We start from the raw sequence: 21,993 nt of genomic DNA, 5'->3' as shown, positions 1-21,993 counted from the left end.
AAATTGAAAGGAACGGAGCAGTGTAGGCGTATCATGTATAAAACCATATGGAGTGCGGCGCAGTTTTACAGCAGGAAGAAAAATCTGGTATGCATTTCCAGTAATATAAACATCAGGCGCTGCGAGCAAGTAACCTGATCGCTATCAAGTGTTGACCCGGTTCATCTTGTCTTTGACACTTGGAGTCGATGTTTGTGAACGGCAAAACATAACCAGGGGCTCTAATCGTGACCCATATACACATCGCAAACAGCCGGTAGAATTCACAGAAAACGCTGCCTTTGAAATCCTCGGTGCCATCCGAACTGCTGCGTTTCGTCGATGCATCAGGTCCGTAAGATCCGTAAGTATTCTTAAAATGTTTGTTCGGATATCATCAACCGCGCAACTTTCTCCTTGTGTCTCTGGCCTATAGGGCCTACGTCCATTTCCGTGGCGTGGAGGGTTAAAATAGCCCTATATACCAAATACACCATGTAGTCTGTCTGTCTGTCTCTCTCTCTCTCTCTCTCTCTCTCTCTCTCTCTCTCTCTCTCTCTCTCTCTCTCTCTCTCTCTCTCTCTCTCTCTCTCTCTCTCTCTCTCATTAGGATCATTGTCAGCGATACATACTACAAAACGTCAAACATCACTGAGCATTCGAACTGTCCAATACACTTAGTTTTGAACGTAAACGAGCGGCAACTTCAACTGTGAGTCTGTATGTGTGGAATTTTAGGTATTTTCGTTATTAAAGAGACTGTCTTCAAAGACTTCCACCAATGCTGTGTCGGAACGATGCCATGGATCAAACCGAGACATCCGTCACGATAGTTTTGGCAGACTTGGAACATATGCGTCAGTGCTGCTTTGTTGTACAGTGTTACAACTTAAAAATAATCGTTCACAATAAGCTAAAAATCCGCCGATGTTTTCGATTCTTGTTTCAAAATTTCCACATGGCAATGACGTCGACAACACACTCTTAGGTCGACCTTCGTTAGGATTCTGTAAGATCAAAGGGCAAGCAATACCATCGCATCGCTAGCAAGGGGCACGCGCAAGTTGTAAAGCCGACACGGGACATGCATCGAGCCTCGAAAGACACTGATGATGGAACGCTTTAATGAACGCTTTCATTCATTCATTAACTTTTATCTGAGATCCAAATGATGTCTCAGCGCACATGCACGTTGTTTGTTTAGATGCATATGCGAGCCAGCCAAATTTGACAGGCAGCTGTTTGACATCACTCTAGTTTGCGAGCGTTTGGATGTTATGGCACACGATGTGTGCTCCAATCGTCCGCTTGCACGGGCTCGTTACTTCCCACGAACTACAAAAGTGACTTTTACATGTGTGCCCTGCATTTAAGGGAACACCATTTGATTTCGGGGGGGTATGGAGGATTTTGAGAAAAAAAATTTGTCGCCAGGTGAGATAGAAGAAAAAAAAATTGATCCTGTCATGGCCTGAGAAAAAAAAATTGTCATAACAGACAGAAGTGAAAAAAAATTGTCACAATGCACCAAAAATTAGCAAAATTTGGAAACCCTATTCTCATGTATTCTTTGCCGGCGCGCCGCCATAGGCGGCGCAAATGTTTTACCACAAGCAATTCTTATGTTTTTTTTCCGAGCACTTATGATATAAGCATGCACTAGGCCTACATAGGTCTACTTTAGACCTCAGTGCACTCAATGTTTTCCTTCCCTTTTCTGACCCAAGAAATCATATTTGAGGATTTCTGTTGCAATATCTCAATGGCATAGGGACTATCTAAAGGGGACTTTTTGACTCTGTAAATTGTGAAAATTTTAAAACACACGACAGGAGTCAATAAACTAGTGTTACAATCAATATATTATTTTCTCACCATAATTATATTAGGAAGATGTACAAGTTGACAATGAAAAATTGAGGAACAACAAATATAATGATTTACAAGGGAGGGGGTCACTAAAAAAATTGAAAACTTCAGGGGGCGTTACTCAAAATGTGGAGAGGAAGAAGGGGGGGCGGGGTTACTCAATTTTTTTTTTTTTTTTGGCGAAATAAATTGAAACACATCTCAGATTGCACCATTGCACACATCCATTTCTCAAAATTTTCAATGCGAGAGTGGGGCACCCCTCTCGTACTCTCCTCCTCCCTTGGGTCTTCTAACAGTTTTACTGGTAAAAGACAAATTTAAAATACCTATAGGATTGCACTACACTGCACCATGGCGCACAACAATTGCTCAAAATTTTCACAGGATCTAGGACAAAACTGAACTGTTGTGAATTCATCCTTTATTATCACAGAAACATGTTTTCATTTACCTCAGTTCAATGACCATTTTGACAGTTAAACATACCATATTCATGCTTTTCATTAGAAGCTGGCAGCTGGAGAAATGACACAAGAAGGTCACAGATTTTCCGTTCCAGTATATTTATTTATCTTCAGTCTCTGGCAAACAGAACTGTTTTTCACAAATTATATTGTCATTGTTTGGTTGTTGAATATTGTGACACAAACACTGATCATGCATAAAATGTAAAAAAATATTGCAGTGTTCAATGTCATTTTCAAACAGTTTTACCGAGTGCAAAATAACCTGAAACTCCTCTCAGATTGCACCATTAAACACATCAATTTCCCGAAATTTCCAGTACGACAGGGGGAAACCCCCTCTCATGCTCTCCCCCTTGGGGTGTTCTAACAGTTTCACTCAGTAAATAAACACCTCTCAATTAAAAACACCTCTCAGATTGCACCAGACTGCACAATTGCACACATCAATATCTTAAAATTTTCTAAGCAAGATAGGGAAAGCCCCTGTGACACTTTCCCCTAAGCCTCTCGCGTGTTCTCCCTCTGTACTTTCAAATTCTGCCCGGTCAGATATCCTAGTGAAAACCCTGTCATATCTATCCAAATTAAACAATATACTATATGCTTAGATACTGCGTGAGCTTTTATATCTGTATTTTATTGTGACTTGCAATTTCATTTTGATGGGTTCACCTTTTTTGAACCATCATGAGATAACTGATGATAGTCTAGCAGAGTACATCGGGATTTCAAAGGTCTTTACTGTTGCTATATTTTGTAAATTTTACAAATACATGTATTTGTATTTAACTTTTCTAAGTGGGGGGATCAGTCAAAATTTCAGAGTTAGAGAGGGAAGTTACTCAAATTCATCATGGTTGACGGGGGTGGGGGTGTCACACTCGAAATTTCTGAGTTTCAGGGCCGTAAATAACGACGGCTCCCTTATATACAACGCATCACAAACTTGATGACAAAGAAAAAAAAATTGCATTGCTACTCCATTTGAAAAAAAAATTGATGCAGCTCTGACGGTAGAAAAAAAATTGCTGTCACTGTGACAGGAAAAAACATTTGCTCTCATACCAATTTCCTCCATACCCCCCCCAAAATCAAATGGTTCCCTGCATTTAATATGCGAGTCTTGATATTTATCAAATTGAGGTCTGGACTTTAATTCAATCTTCAACTTGTAAGTAACAATTGAATGTCACTCACTGATACGCTTCACCAAATACGACGAACTAAATACTGGGTATTTCAAAATGATGTAGGAATTAGACCCAGGAAGTGCAGTAGATATACGTAGTACAAATAGACTGAAAAAACGCTAAACGTGCAGCTTTAAAATAAAGGAGAAAAACATTGAAGTACCAAAACATCACCGTTTGCTCCGCCAGCAATGGTGTATTACGGTTGAGTCATGGAATTTTATCATTTTCAGAACGTTGTCATCCAATTTTTTGAATGGATAAGGGAATTCATTATTTTCGCCGGATACGCAAGACGAATTTGAAGTCCAATCTCCCCGGTCACATCAACTGAACGCTCCCTTGCTATACAGTATCTTGATTTCAAATCCTTGAATGCAAGGGTGTTTAATTAAAACCCTTTTCCTGCCAAGTCGGTGAAAATCCGCTTGAAATTCGGTGTAGCTAGAATCTGAGCAGCCACGGCCGTTATCCTGCCAAGGCGGTGGAAATCGGGCTACTTTTGGTACCCCCTTTCCTGCCTAGTCGACGGAACTACGTGTAGCAAACCCTTGCTCGCGCTAGGGGTCGTTCGAGGACAGGTTTTGGGCGAGGAACGGCGTTTGCTCTCGAAATGGGTTCACAGAGAGTCCAACGACAGGGAAAGGTGCGGAAGCTACCCAGCCAGTCCCCCACCCCGGTGGGGGACTGGGTTTTTTTGGGGGGACGAGTAGCGTACTTGGCAGGTTAGCACGTTGACGTATTCTAGCGGAGTTTGGTTTAACTTGGCTCTGAGGCACTACATAGATTGCGGCCGAAATTGACCGTCTCGGCAACGCTAATCTGTAAGGCAACGCCTAAGACCGCCTCAGCTGGCGGTGCAATTTTTTGCCAATGGTGCGAGACGAAAATCACGGACTTGGTCCTGATTGACGGGAAGTGCGGACGGATTTGACGGACTCGGCTTGATTAGTCCCTGACATGGAACTGATCCGAACGGACTTGAGCGACATTTGTGAAGGGTAACCACCGCTTTTAACCGACTTGTTACCTTCTCGAAAAGACTACCCACTCAGATGTCGGACGTTGTCGGCTGCACTTGGCTCTAGACGTTCAAGCCGTGCAACGAAACACACCGCCTCAGCCTTGCCATTCACGAACATGGCCTCAAAATTTGATACCATTGTTCACGACTTGGCGGCTGCGGTTAGGTGCGTGAACCGTTGTTCACCGACTTGTTATGCCTATGTTGTCCCTGTGAAGTTCGGCTAACGGCCGAGTCTAACGGGAGTTGGCAGACCTGTGTTTGGTTTATACCGTAGTATGACCGACTCAGGTAGAGGTACCTGTCGGTATATTCCGAGTTTTACGCACTCGGGCGTCAATGACGGGTCGTCATCACCGCTGAACGTAGACGTGCTGGCCACGTTATTTGAAGGAGCCATGTTTGCCCAACGGACGAGGCCGAGACAGCTGTTGACAATTTTGGCATCCTTCATCTTTGACCGCCTTAGTTGGGTAAGCCGCTCGGCAGGCGACGGTTATGACCTAAACAAGCCGCTGAAGCACTGTTCGTTGCCGTACAAGAACGAGACGGCCAGTCCATTACTGCTTAATGGGCGATCTGTCGGGTTGGCTTGTCACCGACTTGGATGACAATACGCCCTGCGCAGGCGTACTTAGAAGGGACATGAGGTTAAAGAGACGGGTTTCCCACCCGTACTAAACATGGGCTTGGGCCAACGTCCTTGGGTGGCAGGTGCGCATGCCACGTACCCAGCTGGACGGAATGTCAAGTTGAGATGCTAATGACATTGACTATGTTATGCTAAGTGCTCGAGGGATTTGCATCGCAAATGAGTATTATTAGCATATCAAATGGTGCGGACAGGCAATTTACATGACGGGTAGGAATGTCAGCGCCGGTTGGTGGACTGATTGCCGTAGGTCCATTATAATAACAGGTGGATGCATATATTAACACCCCTGCGTCCAATCATGTCCAGGGCTTTGTTTCCCTGTGGCTTTAAAAGGGAGGGACCTGCTAGTCTGTCGACACTGTTCCAGACATGAGCTTGACGGACCGCAAAAGTTTTCTGAAGGCGAGCAGACGACTGAAGCTCAAAGATGCAGAGTCTCCGGGCGGTAGTGGTAGCGATCGTTGTGATGTCCCTAGTAAACGTTCTAAGAAGTCGGGCAAGAAACGCTCCCGTAAGGCGAACCTATCTCCGGCTGAAAAACCCGTGGTAAGCGTAAACGTAAGACTGATCGTTCTGCCGATGAGGATGATGACGGGTCACCGGTTGCCAGTGGTTCTCACCCGGCTGCTCCGGGAGAGACTACTTCACCTGCAGAGACTACATCTGCTCTTGTGGGAGATACTTCACCTGCACAGACTACGTCTGCTGCTGCTAGTGAGACAGTGAGTAACGAGACGGCTGATGCCATTGGTTCTCCCCCGGCTGCTCCGGGAGAGACACCACCTGTTGCGTGCACCATGAGCCCTCATCCTGCGTCAGGAGAGGTTCCTGTGCCCAGTGCGAAAGAGCTTGAGTCCTCGTCATCAGCAGAGGCTGCCCAGCCCGCTCCTGCCATAGTTTCGTGTGCTGCGATGTCCCCGCCGAAAAATAGTGCGGAGGGTTCGTTATCAGGATAGCCCACCTGATTTGAGCCAGATATGATCCTTGATGCCGCTACGGGCGAGTTCAGGCCCAGACGCCCAGACGACGGTGATATCACTGCTGAGTCCGACTCGGAGGTTGACGAGGATGCGGCAGAGGACGATGACTTTTATGACAGGCAGTATGTAGGTGAGGCAAGCTCTGACGACGATGATGACGTTGCTGCTGTGTTGGCGGAGGACGACACCCCTCCTGTCTGGCGTATGTCGGAGACTACCGATGCTAATATATTTGAGGAGACCGATTTTGACCATGAGAGAGGACCGACTTTCACCTTGCCCAGCCACTCCCGTGAGCTCGATTACTTTTTTAAGTTTATTCCAGCTACACTGATCAGATTGGCCAAGGACGAGACTAATAAATACGCCAAATTCCACCAGCGATATATCGCTAGGAAAATAGATAAATACTGGCGTAACGCTGACTACCGAGAGGTGCAGGCGTTCATTGGCGTCTTAGTCTGTATGGGTATCGACCGTAAATCATCAGTGGAGGATTATTGGTCTAGCGATCCCTTTCTGAGAAACCAGGGTATTTCTACTGTGATTACCCGCAGTCGCTTTCAGCAGCTTATGCGATACTTTCATCTGGCAGACCCAGAGAACGATCCACGTCGTGATCCTGATGAGGCACGCCGCCGACGTCGGTGTCAGGAGGATCCCCTTTATAAAATCAATCCATGGATGGAGCCCATAGTTGACAGGTGCGTAAATAATTATAAGATGGGTAGAGAGATCTCCATCGACGAGGGCATGGTGCGATTTAAGGGCCGTTCTAAATTTAAGCAGAGATTACCGCATAAGCCTGATCGAGACGGTTTCAAGATATGGCAGCTGTGCGACTCCACCACTGCATACATCGCTAACTTTGCACCGTACCTAGGTGTGAAATATCGGGATCGGACTGATGGGAGACGGCAGGAGCGAGGTGTGGTGAAAAGAATTACGATGGAGCTGGTCCAGCCATTCTGTGGATATAATCACAGCCTATTCTGTGATAGCCTGTTTAGCACGGTCGTTACTGCTAGAGAGCTGATGGAGACCGGGATCTACATGGTCGGGAGTTTTAAGCGCCGTAATCGTCGCACCATGCCCCCTCAATTAATTCCGCCGGGTAAGAGGAAGCGCCTTCCTCTGTCTGTTGGGGATATGAAAGCCACGACCAGAACGGACTCTCGTCTTAACATCACTGCTTATCAGGATAGTAACGCTCAGGTGCTGATCTTGAATACGGTCTATCCACCCTTGGAGTGCGTGCCAGTGGGGGAGGGAGACGAGCGGCGACAAGTGCCTCTGTCGCTGTATAATTATCGCCGGTACATGGGAGGCGTCGACCGAGCCAACCAGAAGCGCAAGTACTTTCACACTGGGCGCAAGAACACAGATGGTGGACATATCTGGCATGTTACCTGATTGATGTTGCCCTGGTAAATGCATATATATGCTTCAAGCATGTACACCCTGATAGTAAGCTGACCCATAAGATGTTCATCTGCGTGTCGGGAAACAACTCATTGGCGGTTATTGTGGGCGATCGCAGCCCAGTGTGAGAGAGGTCGAGGCCACCGTTTCTCTTGCCTCGTACATCAATCCACAAAATCAGCCGATGCACGTTGTCAGCCGTTTGGAGGGGCGGCAGAAATGCTGTAAAGTATGCAGCAGAGAGGGTAAGACCACTGCGAGCGGGACGACTGTCTGAGACGTCCAAAGGATGTAGTCTGTGCGGGGTTCATCTTCACGAGGGCGAGTGTTTTGCGGCTTTTCATCATCGCATGATGCTACGAGGTAAGAGGAGCATTGGCGTGCAGACCTCTACTCACACAGCCCCGACGACACCCATCAGCAAGAGAACCCGACGTAAATAACGGACAGGGGACAGCTTCGCCTAACATTGGCTTGACTGTATTCTTAACACGGACCATGATCACATTTTGAGCACGGTTGTGCCGTTTGTTTGTGCTTTACGATGCCGCTGATTGTAAATTGAAACACGGATTATTTTGTACAATCCCCCGATTGTAATCTTTGTAACACGGACCATGCACTCGGACGTCGAGACAGACTCTGAGATTTATTATTCGGCATAATGTAAATTATTCCCGAATAAAATACTATCTATGGATCGCATATTTTCGTTTGTTTTGTTTAGACGGGTTATTTTGTACAATTCCCCCTATTATAATTTTTGAAACACGGACCTGCCACCCCGATTGTAATTTTTGAAACACGGACCATGCACTCGGACGTCGAGACAGACTCCGAGATTTATTGTTCGGCATAATGTAAATTATTCCCGAATAAAATACTATCTATGATCGCATATTTTCGTTTGTTTTGTTTTTACCCCACTTTCGTTTTTGGCAGATCCGTAAGGACGCTATAGTAATGGATGAACGTGCGTTGTATCACGTGGGAGGGGCACAGCCCAACGGAGGCTGTGCTCGTGCGACGTAGACGTTGTACCAACCATCTGTCGTTGGGTTAGTGCATAGAGCAGTTGCACTGTCCAGAGCTAAGGTGGTACAAAACTGCACCTTAGTAACAACTGCACAACTAACGTGTTAGGAAACGGTAACACTAACGAGCTAAGTGTGCACTGAACTGGCCAAACTACGTACACGCCTTCCTTCAATGGCGGAGCTATGTCGTTGACACTACGTCAAAGCAGACTGCACTGTGCGACTCTTCCAAGTCGTTCAAAGTACGTGGCCAAGTGACACAACCCAGGGGAAACAGGACAGGTTTGAGGGTGCTGCCGCACCCATAGCACTAACCCCTGGGTCTTCTTCTAACCCACGAGAGAGGTGACGTTTCCCCGGTGTGGCCGTGCGTGCCGGCGAACGAGCTTTACTTCCGCAAAAGTAAGCTAGAAAAGGGCATAAAAGTGCACGTCCCCCGGGGCAAACAACGCCCGTGACCTCGTCATTTTCTGGACACAACCTCATCAGCGGTTGCCCCTCTATACGGGCATGCAAAATTTTTGAAGTCTAACACGTATATGGTCGGTAATCGTACCCCGAAAATGCGGTATTTTCCCGCCAAATGCCTGGCAGGAAAGCGTGCAGGAGAGCCTATCTTCTGTAGACACGGAAAAGGGGGCTGGTTTTGAACGACCTGGCAGGATAACGGACAGGGGCGCTCGGCAGGAAAAGGGTTTTAAGGGCAACACCAGAGCCATTTTGTTGTACCAGTGTCCAAAACAATCAGAGGAAGAGACTCCGAAGTCCAAACTTTGCACCAAAGAGTATGGTGAACTAAACATTGCCGCAGGCTCACATTAAATCTAATCTGTTGATGATAAAAATGCATACGTGTTGCTTTCATTTTCAATATTTCTTATTTACCTTGAACCTATAATACCCGTTGATTACTTCCATGTGTCACCAATTTGTTGTTGCCTGTCTGGTAATATACCTTCAGTCCCTAAACCAAAGTTGACCTTATGAGCATTGGTAACCTTAACGGTTCAAAGGTACGTGACCTATAATAAGAACTGCATGAAAAACCTCATATATTTAAAGTACAACCCTAATTCGCCTGAACTAAGTGCTAACAGTTCTCAACGTAATTCGACGAGGAAAAGAAACTGATAGCGTAAGAGCTTCTCGAAACATTGGTGCTACTGTAGAACCTTATCTTATGTAAATAAGCTGCTGGAAGCCCAATGTCTCAATACGAATCTTACGTTCATCTTCACAAAAGTGTAAGATCTCGCCCTTAACTTGTTCTGTAAACCACGAAGTATTTTCGCTAAGAACTGCTACAAACAACGTGTTCATTGTTACGTACAGTATCTTTGAGTGGAGCTTTCTGACAAAACCCACTCCATAATTCCTACCAATTACTTATTGGAGTGAAATAACCTTGACTGACGAAATCTATATTAAAATCACCGTCATCAAAACCTTATTTCGTTATTAATGTCGGAGGTGTTGTTACCCAGAATTTATAAGTTCTGGTTACCGTAACCTTTGGCATTTTTCAGCGTGACCCCCATAGCTATCTAAAAATTTCCCGCCAGAACTAAATGACCATGAGAGGATTTAAAACTTGGAAAAATTGAAACAATTGCATCTGAAAGCTTTTATGAGACTAGGCAGTGAGCAGAATTTCACCCTGTGTCGATGACAAATCTCTTGCAAAGCAAACATTAATTTACTGGCACACAACGGATCGTTTTCTTGATCTTCACAATGGCAAGTTTTTTAAAAACACGGCAAGCAAGTCAAATTATAATATGCACCACACGGGAGGATTGAGCCATAAATGAATACTCCAAAGTACCTCGGACTTCATTACTGATTTTTTTTTTAATGTCTTCGGCTTCCATCCGACTAAAAGCTGTCATCAACATACCAGGAACAACGTTCATATGGTTTAGAATCCCACGCCAGATGTATTGTTGAGTAGCTTGTGACGGAACAAATAACATACGAGGGAAGTCGGGTGTGCGAAACAGATTGGAACTGACAGCACGTACACTAAATAGCTTGATATACAATACTTTAAATGCCCATCGGTGACATTGTCTGAGAGAGAAAAAAGTACTTTTCTCTTTGCGTGTGTTTCACCGGATCCCGCGTCAGACTACATATTTTACCGCTGTATCACAGACACATGGTCGTGGAAATAAGAAATAATAGCATATACACCATATTCATGACTATCCTGTGTAAAGAGGAGAACATGCCAAATCATCATGCCATCGTTAGGATTCTTTCATACAGCCTAAAAAAACAATAAATTTCTCTTTACAGTTGGAAGCTTTCCACAATCGCTGGATATTGACGCACAATCTTTTATCAGTTAAATCGTCGGCTCTCCATTTGAGGTTGGCCGTTTTGTATGATGCGCAGTTCTCTCAGAGTAATAGAAAATCTTACTATAGGACAAAATTCGACCTGGGAAAGAGTCGTCGAGAATTTCGATTCTAAAACGCAGTCTGAAGTGTACACTACAGAAAACGAAATGGAGATTTACCCATATCGTCGTTACTTGAGTTTTCCACTGGCAAGACTGGAAAATACTAGTATTCGACCCACTATTGACAATTTTACAAATTTGCATAATCCTCAGGGTCCTAGTTTTATTGAATACAGAAGATCACCCGAAGAAAACGCGATCATTTTAAACTTGAATATTCGTCCCGGTTTTTTCAGTTGAACGTCTTGTTCTTCACACATCGTGCATACAATACCAACGTTGCCAGTGTCATAGGAAAGCGACTTCATACGGCACAAGAGAGTGCCGACAGCATTTGCGTTTCACCGTCACAAAGCGAAATTTAAAGGCCAAACGACACAAATATTATTGAAACGTCAGTTGGTTAACAGCTTACATGTAAATCCAAGTGCTAAATCTAAGTGATCCACAATGGACTGCGTTGCATTAATAGCTTAAGACACATTTTTTCGGAAAGTCTTGAAATTTACAATAATTACGAAAAGTTCTCAACTAGGATTGCACAAGTTATATATGATAGAAAGATTATACAAATCCAAGAAAGTTTTATAACTAATAACGTGCAATTATAAATTTTCTGAAGTTTTCGTTTAACCGGTCTCTAGGGACAAATCACCTCATTATCGAGATGCAAATTACTAGACGGCGCATGCGAGATTCGAGAATAAGTTTGTTGACCTTATACTAGCTTCGGGGCAACGTTAACCACTCGTTTCGAGCTGCGCTGCGCGCAATAATTTAGGAACTTTCCTGTCAATTACTAGAAAATTTGACTGGCCAGATGGCGTGAGTGGACCCTACTACCTTCTTGGAACAACTGGCTGATAGTATGGCAGGGATTGTCATCTGTGGAACCATTTTGGCCGTCTGTGGCATCGGACGCTACGCGTCGAAGAAGAACAGGTGAAATAGGATTTATCGCTCTACGAGCCTATTTAGATCTCTCGAGTGTATTTTAAGGTCATTCCGTTAAAAATTTCCCAACGCCGGCAATATTAATAATGATCGATTGTTAATTATTGATCGTGGTTTAGTAGATCGTGTGCACACTGGCGACCTTCCTCGCTCCGACATACAGGTGTGAACAGTGGGCGCGTATATGTTTCTCTTGCATGAAACATTCACTCGTAGAACTCACTGAATTTCTAGGAAAGGTGGTTGAGAGACTCTTTTCGTTACATATCTTCTCTGTGGCCTGTGCTGATATTTTTATGTTTTCCGTTGGAGAAACGTTAAGTATGCATGGTTGCATAAAATATGGACAGGTATTAGAACGGCTAAACTATGAACACTGGCATAGAGAATGTCTACGGAAGTTCTAGAATGCACAGAACTAATGACTCTCCGCGGTGGGTAAACGTTTATTAGTTAATGAGTCGACCAGGGTTTTGAATTGCTAAAATTTACAGGCATTTCAACGTTTTAGTTTAGACACTGGGCTTCTCACATATCTCACTTTTTCCAGCTCGTATATGTATACAAAACAACTTACATCTCAGCTCACAGAACACTGCAAAATATAATTTCCTTAGCATTTTACAGAACACGCAAACGCAGATAAATGATTTATACGACAAAGATGAACAAAGATAGACATGCAGACGAATAGTTTGATTGAGTCATTGATTGATTTATTCATAGATCAAAAAATATAATATAATTATTATAGATTTATAGGGATAGACTGACAGGCAAAGTGAGGGTGTTACATGTTCAGATGAGAGTACTCACATGCACACATTGCTCAGACAGACAGACAGACAGACAACAGACAGACAGACAGACAGACAGACAGACAGACATGTATAGTAACTACGTCCTCACTTCTTAAACTTTTACTAATCACCAAATGCCATCAACAAAGAAATTCACTCCTCTATCACTGGGGGCGCTTTGCTGTGGGCTTGTGCACATTTTGCCGCTGCTCTCCTGCAGGGACAATCACAAATCTGCTCTACACAGCAATTGTATGCGCTGCTAGAAACTTTGTAGAGACGTATGAGTGCATCTTCTCAATAAATGTTGTGATTATTCATAATTACTGGAAACACTATTTAGGTGAAACTATGCAGTCAGTTGATTATGGGAATAAGACTTACATATGAACTGGTAGCACACGCTCAGGCTACGTAGAATGCTATGAGCACCAACAGAAGTCTTGCCTGCCCCCCCCCTTAAAAAATGGAAGATCCTTTACTTGAGAGTGCTCTTTTCCACATTCGAGTGAAAGACATCCTAGTCCACCAACCACACCTCTCTGTTCCCTCTACAAAAGAAAACACAACTGTTTCACATTTGCTCGGTAGCACATTTTCTGTGTGAAAACATCCATTCGAAACAAAGACTGTTTTACACTGGTCGAGGATATAAAAATAGTAGATATCAACAGGAAAGAATGGTTGACACAGTCTCTGGAAAAACGACAAGTCTTCTTTGTCGTCATCGGGTTACTTTTGACGTAAGCAATCTAAAAGATAAAGTGGATTACAGTCTCATATTATTTCACAACGTTATTATTTCCTGCATACCATCACAGTGTGTGGAAGCGACATGCCATCACAGACAGGAGACGCAAGATGTCATCTCCGAATGACAAAGCTGATAATGCAAATATTGCATGCATGATACGCGATAGCAATTTTCCGTCGTAAATAAAGCCTGGCAGATATTCAAGATTAGTCCCCGAGGCGTGCACGCTTCTCGAAATTGAAGGCCTTACATGTAAACGTTTTCTCAACCCTTCCATTATGGATTTTTAAGCCATTCCCTTTCGAAAGAAATGTAAAAAGGGGTCACTGCGCATAATGTGTTACTAAAGACAGAAATTATTCAATATTTCCCGACACTAGTAATTCGAAATGGCCACCATCACTGTGTTAACTCACACATTGTCTATTTTCACAAGTACAAGCCGGTGAAAACATTATTTACCCAACGAGCTTCACAATTAGTCCTTATCATTGGTAGAACTAAAACGTAAAATTTGGAGTCTGAATATCTGTCCTCGAAGCGTTTTCTACGTTAACCCTATCTTCGGTTATAGACACAAGTCACTTTGTGCCTTTCCAGGAGAAAAGTGGAGCAGTAGGACCTGAGCGGCAATTGATCGAGCTCTCGCAGGGCACTTGTTCATCAAGTTCTGTCAAGACATGCGAATTCGGTATTATTGGGAACTATATCACAATGTCCTACTGTCTCTAATTCGACTATTCTTTGATGAAGTCAGAGAGACTTCCCGCCTTGTAGTCAACAGGAGGTATCGTGTTTACTATAGGTGGAGAGCGCTGCTGTCAGTATGGGTTTCGCATGCAGATTCCGAATAACATTAGGCTGCTCATTGAAAAAGACCACCTTTTTTGAGAATATGATTTATGGGATCATGACTGCTAAAGAACAGTACGAATGATGCCTACTTCGGCGGTGTCTACTCTGATCAAAGAGAACAAGGTATTGAGAGGAGAGATTTCTGTTTAAGAAAGAGGTGACCTACGCCTGGACAACGGCCACCAACAGCCAGGGAGAAATGAGCTGTGTACAAGCACAAATGGAAACGTCGCCATAACTACCTTTAATCATATTGCAGTTCTATGCAAACAGTCTCCTTTCGAAATGTTACCAAAAGACAAAGATAGCCTGAACCTTCATGCGTTTGTGGATTTTTGTCTGACTTGGGAATAGTTTCGTGCAACCGTAGTTTGTTTATCTCTTTTATTGCACTTAGTATGTATTGATCTAATGTTATAAACTTTAATATTAAATCTGTATTGACCCAAATTCCTCCTAGGTGTGTTCCAAAGTATGTTCGTAGAAATAGGACAGGGACTTGATTTATTCTGTAAATCACCCACACTGTGGTATTCAGATACAAGGTATCAATTTTTGCGCTAATTTTTAGCGTACATGACTTTTTGAGTCTCGTAAAACGATCTAAATCGTTTGGAAAAGGCCATTTCGAAGATGGACTATCTTTTCTTGATTCGAGCGAATTGTCATGCACTATCGTACCAGCTCAGTTGGCAGACGGCCAATCAGCGTGCGAGTCGGTGAAGGGTGCTTTTATTATCATTTGATTGGGACGATAGAACTGTCTAAAATTGGCTGAAAAGGTTACACGGACTGACTCCTTTGGACAAACAGAAATTATCGAGAGGTGGAAAAGAACAAACACTTTGTGCACACACTATGCTATAGCAATACAGGCTCTCACGCTATACCTTCTATTTTATGGTGATTTATATACTTTGATGTTATCTTTGACCTTTTGCTGTTTTTTGTAGACTTAAGCGATTATATGTCTTCCGTTCTTTCGGTGAAAAGTACCGGTTACTCAGGCTGTGTTCAGAACTTGTTTCTCGGGTGTTGCGTGCACTGTTTTGATCGCTACAGAGCAATAACACCAATGGCCAAATAACCATGGTGCTGGTGGAGAGAGAGAGAGAGAGAGAGAGAGAGAGAGAGAGAGAGAGAGAGAGAGAGAGAGAGAGAGAGAGATTTGAACGATTATAGAACTCTGTTTCTCATATGGATAACGGGAGACAACTCGTCTCATTATGATACCTGCTCCTACCATAGACAGTAGAGTTCCCCCTCTATTGTCTATGCTCCAACGTAACGGTTGTCTTCCGAAGACAATCGCGGGAAAAGGTAGCACATTTAGCGGACGATAAATATCCCTGGAACTCACTCCTAACATTTTTGGAAAATAGAAATCATTGACACAATAAATCTGACCAAGGCATGCATTTACAAGCTGTTATATCCACTTTCATCCAAGGAACGGGCGCCACCTTTGGCGCTAAAAATCGAAACCAGTATTTTTTAACAATGACCGTTACATGAGTTTACACAGCCGAGACTTTGGTGGGTAGGCGTGGATCGATGACAGTCGAATTTTGTGTAAATGGGCTATTTTGACTTAAACTGTGAAATCTTCAAAAACTAATTGATACAAGGTGCCTGTCTAAGTCATCATACAATTATTAATTGCAATGCGTTGTCAGTTATAGTGCATTACGTCACACGCTGCTGTACATATTTATCGTAATTCTGACTGTTTGGATCGGTTTGTCATCAACTTGATCAAGTACTTTTCTCCACTGTTGTTCTTATCTGTCTTATGGAAGGGCCAGTAGTACATTTCGTTGGAGCTGAATGGGATTTTAGGAGGTTTCATGGGTGTTTCGTTTTGTTATTTTGCTTTGTCTGCTTTGTTTTGTTTTGTTTTGTGTTCATATTTTAGGCTGTTAGGGTATAGCGGTAATAGACCGTTGTGAAGCCACATCCACCCCTCCCTCGCTGTGCATGCAGGGTAATCCCTGGAGCCCTATCATACTGTATATAGCTCCTCCCCAGAGTGATTAAGATTATAAGGCCGTTTAAAGAAAATCCTTTGTTTGCCGTCCTTGGATTTTTGAAAAATCTACCAGCCAGCCAGGGAAAAAAACAAACACAAACAAAACAACACAAGCGTATTAACATAAGCTCATTTTTATTTGTTTCTTTTTGAAAAATAATATTTTTATTTGTAATAGTGTTAACATTGTGTTTGTTTTCTTAATTTTATCTTAAAACCTACCAGCACGCGGACGGCAAACAACGAATTTTTATTTAAAGCGGCTAACGCATTATCACCACGTTTGAAAACATCTGATAGCAGTATATAAACGTCTGCATGTCCCAACGTATACACGTCTAAGCGCTTACGAGTAAAGTAGCGTTCACTGATCACAATTTTATGTTTTAAATCGCACAGCTCTGATGACGAGTCTGACGTAATGGAAGGAGAGAACAAGCAGCTACCGAAAGGTTTCTACGTGACGCAGAAAACAGCCATTTTCCTATCCTTGCTGTTCATCATCATAGTTGTCGGCGTTGCGCTTTTGTTTTATTTCGTACCCAGGCAGGAACAGCAACAGCCATGCGAAGAAGTTGTACCCGTGTGCGAACCTCAGCTACCTGCAGTGCCCGTAGAACCTACGGAAACACCCCGCGAGCCCTTTGAGGAACGTCTACCAGAAACCCTTTACCCTGAACACTACGAAATTTATTTGACAATGTACCTCGATGAAGAAGATGACGACAAACGCTTCACGTTTGAGGGGAGAGAGCGAATACGCCTCCGTTGTGAGGAATCGACCGACATCATCAAAATGAACAGTAGATTTCTGAATGTCGACGTCGACTCGGAGGACGCTATCGAAATACAGGAACTATCCTCGGGCGACAGTGTTGAAGTTAGTCGCGCCTACTTAGACGATGTGCACGAACTCTTCGTAATCGAGCTTGCTGTTGGCATGGAGGCCGGCAATATTTACGAGGTTAGAATTAATAACTTTGGAGCGCCCATGGGAGACGCCGCAGATGACCAGTGGGGAATGTACTACCAATCATACGACATTGGAGGTGAAACCAGGTGAGTGGACTGAGTAATTAGTTCATTCGTATGAAATTTACATGTCTGTAGTTTCTCATGATCATGTTGTCATAGACGGAGGAACATGACTCCCAGAAATATCTCGACAGCTGTATATAAAGTGAATTATTTCTGTGTTTTTTTGTTTGTTTTCTTACTTGTTTGATTTTGTTTGTTGTGTGAGTTTATGATGTCATAGTTATCATGCATATGTATCCTATTTATTCGTAAGAAAAATGAGCTGTCTTTTTGTCAGTGATATATGGCGCAGCATAATAAGAGCTCTGAGAGGCTGCATGTTTGCTCAAAGGAAGTTTGAATGCATAACTTTCTACTTTTTAACTGACAATATTTGTCACTTTTAATGACAGACGTTTGTTCCTGATAAATATTCTTATTATCTTCGCTAACCTGTGTTGTAATACAAAAGTATAACATCAGCAGCAATGCTATTGTTGACAAATCGAGTTCTAGTCAAGGCTTAAAGTCAGCTCTTCTCTATCGTTGGATCCACACAAAGGTAGTGTTGGCAAGTTGGGTACGAAACATTTCGACTTGATTTTTGAATCGGAAAAAATAATGTCTTCCAAGCACGGAACAAAGCACTGTAAACGGATCAACAACAATAGCAATACCATCGAAATACAACATAAAAATTCAATGAAGAGCGAGATGGGTGTCAAACACTGACGTGCACCTGAGCAACACTGTTTTGAATGTCAATAGTAAAGCAAACAAACGTGACAATTTTTTCGTAATTGATCGGTTTTCGATTAAATAGTTTACAAAGCGAAATTTTGGCCCAACAGGTGTCTGGTTTCACTTGCTATCGGGCTTAACGACTGTCAAACTCTGGTCTCGCAGAAGTTAACACAGAATATCGATAGAACTGTAAGAACTGAACAGCTTTGGATAATAAAGTCACATTTAATGTACCTGCATCATGTGATGTAGCTGTTGACTGGGTTATACAACTTGAATAAATGGCCACAAAGAACACACAGTTTTGACGCGCCTGCAACCACATTTAGGTGTCTAAGAATGATGTAATGTGCACCGGGCGGCTGTACTTATGTTTGATCAGTTGGTTTTAACGGGAGACCCGATACCATATCTTGATAAGAGACTAAGGAGCGAAATATCCTGACATGGTCTTTACACTGATCGCCAACCGGATGACTGTCGACATACCAATGCAGCCTGGAAGATTTGGTATCTCAAAATTGTATAAAGACGGAGGGACTTCTTCAAGAACAGAACCGTGATCTTCAAAAAAATGCTCATTTCGCATGTTTTCAGAGAATTTCCATCAAAAATGTAATATTTCATGTAGCGAGCGCTAAAAGCTGAAATTTTTCGTATACTTTTGTAGACCACTGAAACCGCACAGTAGATTCAAGTTCGGTCCGATTTGGTGCTGTGGTGTGAAATACCTTCAGTGTCAAATCTCCTTTTATAACCCGACATTATTATGCCCGGAAGAAATCTTAGAATTTACTCATCAAGAATGAAAGTCCTTTAAAAAGTACCAAAGCTAAAGACTAACTTATATTCAAATATTCGTTTTCAACCACACATTTTCCAGTGACATGCATTTCTGTAAGTGCGTCAATCGCAATGGTCTGATGACGGGTATAGTGCACAGCAGAGATCAACGTTTTACATATAATGGTGCACTTTACATGTAATGCCAGCCACAACTGTACGGGTTTTGTGCACTGTTACGAGACTTGCTCCAAGTCTGTGAGCACATAAGTATCAAAAACATGTAATAAATTGAAGAATTAAACATTAGCAGACCGTCGCTCGAAAGGTATTCTGTTGCGTAGATCGTGGGATGAACGCCTTGATTCAGGTGCAGCCAATGAACAATGCACTTTTAAAAGAGTCCTTACTATGATAAGATATATTGTGCATGACAAGCAATGTGAACCGACTAATTTTAAGTCATGAGGGTGATTAATTAGCTGTTCATAATTTGCTCTCCCACTGAAATTTTTTCGACTTCCCTTCCGCACTCAAACTTCATTTTTACCCACTCCCCACTTATATTTGCCTGTTTCCCCTCCCCACTGTGAATTTTTGAAGCTCCCCTGCCCTGTGGCGAAAAAACTTGCCGATTTCCCGTGCCCTGGAAAAATTCCCCCAAAATTTTGTCATTCCATTTCCCCTGCAGACATGAAGCTACCCTACCCCGTGATGAAAAGAGCTGTCGATTTTGTCAATTTTTTCGCCATGTCTTATTTAAAATTAACGACCCGGTTGTTAATTTTCACACCAACAACCAAAACACAATTTAGACACAAAACACACTAAAGCACATACAAGACAGGTTGGGTGATATGTGAAGCCACTTTCCCTTTATTACAAGGCTAAGTAGTCTGGGTAACCTGTAAAAGGTATAAGTACTTACCCTGTGTCCCCATTCCCAGAAACACCATGGCTCGACTTCCCCTGTCCCGTTTTAAAAGTAGCGTCCCCTCTCCTCGTTTTCGCCAAGCCCTGTCCCCAGGACAATCAACCGATAGGTGCCCTGCCCGACCAAAAAAACCCTGAAATTTGCTCCCCTGCCACCTAAAATATGTCCCCTACCTAAGCAAAGTTAAAATTTCCCCTGCCCTCAAAAATTGCTCCTGGGATAGCTTTTTCGATCAATAGCTCCGTTGGCTGCACCTGTTGATTGGTCAGCTGTCGAGAAAAGCCAGGCAACTAGATAGGGGCCAGTCTACATTGTAACCTAATGGTGATAATAACCTGGCAACAATACCGGTAGATGGGCAGGAAACTAGATTGGAATGGTTTAAAACGCTTCCGTGGTCTCTCCCCTCATTATCTACCCTCATTGCCCATACCTTGAACATGCTATGTGCAATGATTAAAGTGATCGGCCCGATATTGGCCAGAATATTGAGGCATTGGCTGTAACGTTCAGAAGGGCAAGGAGGCCAATTTCGAAGTCCAGAGTCTTGAGAATTCTTTACACTGTAAATCTTTAGCAGTATTAAGGCCTCAAAAGAAAATACCGTGATGAAATTAAACAATATTCACTTTTGTCAGTTTGCTGGCAAGTTTTCAAACTGAATCTAGACAACGGTATGATTTATCATAGATATCTAGACTATATCTCAACACCGGAGATTTTCATCATGAGTTGGGCTACTATCAACGAAGATTAACATATTTCCTTTATCATACACTGATACATTGTAGGTACCATGGACGATACCGTAAATAGCAATATGATGGTGGGAGTATTTATCGTTTGAGCACACCAGTGTGTTCGACCACTACATTCAAAGATCCAGAAAAATTGGCTTTATTGGTATATACAAAATTTGTTTTTGTAGACAGCGTAATACTGACATCATTCTGTGACAATGCTTAATTCAAAATTCGTTCAAAGTCGGTCATGATGTCAACTCACCTCTCCCCTCTAACTTCATGATATTATTTATTACCCTGCAATTCGAGTACAAATACGAATACACGTCTAAACATGAGCTATGATGCACAGCATAAAAAAATTATAGCCATCTTGATGTCATTGGTGAATGGGCTCGATGTCACCGGTACGTCCATGTGTCCAATTGTTGCATACTCAATACTGCAGTGCTCTTCTATGGCAACACACTGGACGCGATGTGTGTACTTAAAATTTATATATGGTATAGTATGTGACATCGCATTTTAAGAAATGTGTTATTGGTAATTCCTTTACAGCAATTAATCCATATCCTGTTGAAAAATCAAAGGAACCAGGTGTTATCATCTGTGTGGAAATAGTATGGGTCATCATGTGCCACGGTGTGAAAATGAAAATGTTAATATTTTGAAAGGGACAAAATTTCAACTACAACAAACTGAATTATTTCACCAATTTAGCTCGGCCCAAACCCATCGTCATCAATAATAATTGTAGACCTATTTACAGGGACTTTTGGTGAGCTAGTTAAAGTTTAACAATGGGCTTGTTTTATCAAAAGAGTGTAAAAATCGAGGCAACCAAGACAGTGATTGTTTATTTGCTTTCTCAGTCAAACAACACGTGACAAACTATGGTGCAGAATGCGATATATACATTGTTACATCACTATAAGGGATCTAAGGTTCTACCACGAAATTCCACCTCGCATACAAGCCAATTTAAAAGCGGTGTTCGAGTTTTATGAAAGGAATGAGTTTATCCAGTGCTTTAGTAGTATCACCAAGCCCAAGTTTTATTAAAGGGAGTGGTCGATAATGTGTGTGATTGAACTATGGAAGGTAACGAAGGAGGTAGATTTCTTGTTTACGTTTCTCCCCTTTGTCTCTACAGGTGGATTTGCAACACAAAATTCACTCCAAACTACGCTCGAGAAGTGTTCCCAAGTTACGACGAGCCACATTTTAGATCGACCTTTGACCTAGTCATCGCTCACAGGAGTAAACGTTGGGCTATGTCGAATATGCCAA

The 21,993-nt window shown here is 42.7% G+C and overlaps 1 protein-coding gene across 2 annotated transcripts in view; it reads left to right on the top strand.

Moving 5' to 3' along the window:
- The first annotated feature begins 156 nt into the window (after positions 1-156).
- LOC139134644 (aminopeptidase N-like) overlaps positions 157-21,993 on the top strand; it is a 38,253-nt gene continuing 16,416 nt past the window's right edge. The window contains exons 1-3 of one of the 2 annotated variants that reach the window (XM_070701598.1): positions 157-343; positions 16,882-17,541; positions 21,857-21,993. The exon at positions 21,857-21,993 is cut by the window's right edge and continues 137 nt beyond it. In XM_070701598.1, coding sequence (XP_070557699.1) covers positions 16,904-17,541; positions 21,857-21,993 — 775 coding nt within the window. In that variant the 5' untranslated portion in view covers positions 157-343; positions 16,882-16,903. Of the gene's footprint in view, positions 344-11,801; positions 12,033-16,881; positions 17,542-21,856 lie in introns of those variants that run through there. The other variant, XM_070701597.1, reaches the window with a different exon arrangement.

The sequence above is a fragment of the Ptychodera flava genome, chromosome 6 (assembly GCF_041260155.1).
Source record: "Ptychodera flava strain L36383 chromosome 6, AS_Pfla_20210202, whole genome shotgun sequence".
NCBI lineage: Eukaryota > Metazoa > Hemichordata > Enteropneusta > Ptychoderidae > Ptychodera > Ptychodera flava.
The sequence above is the reverse complement of the archived record's forward strand: the minus strand, read 5'-3'. Positions and strand labels throughout refer to the sequence as shown.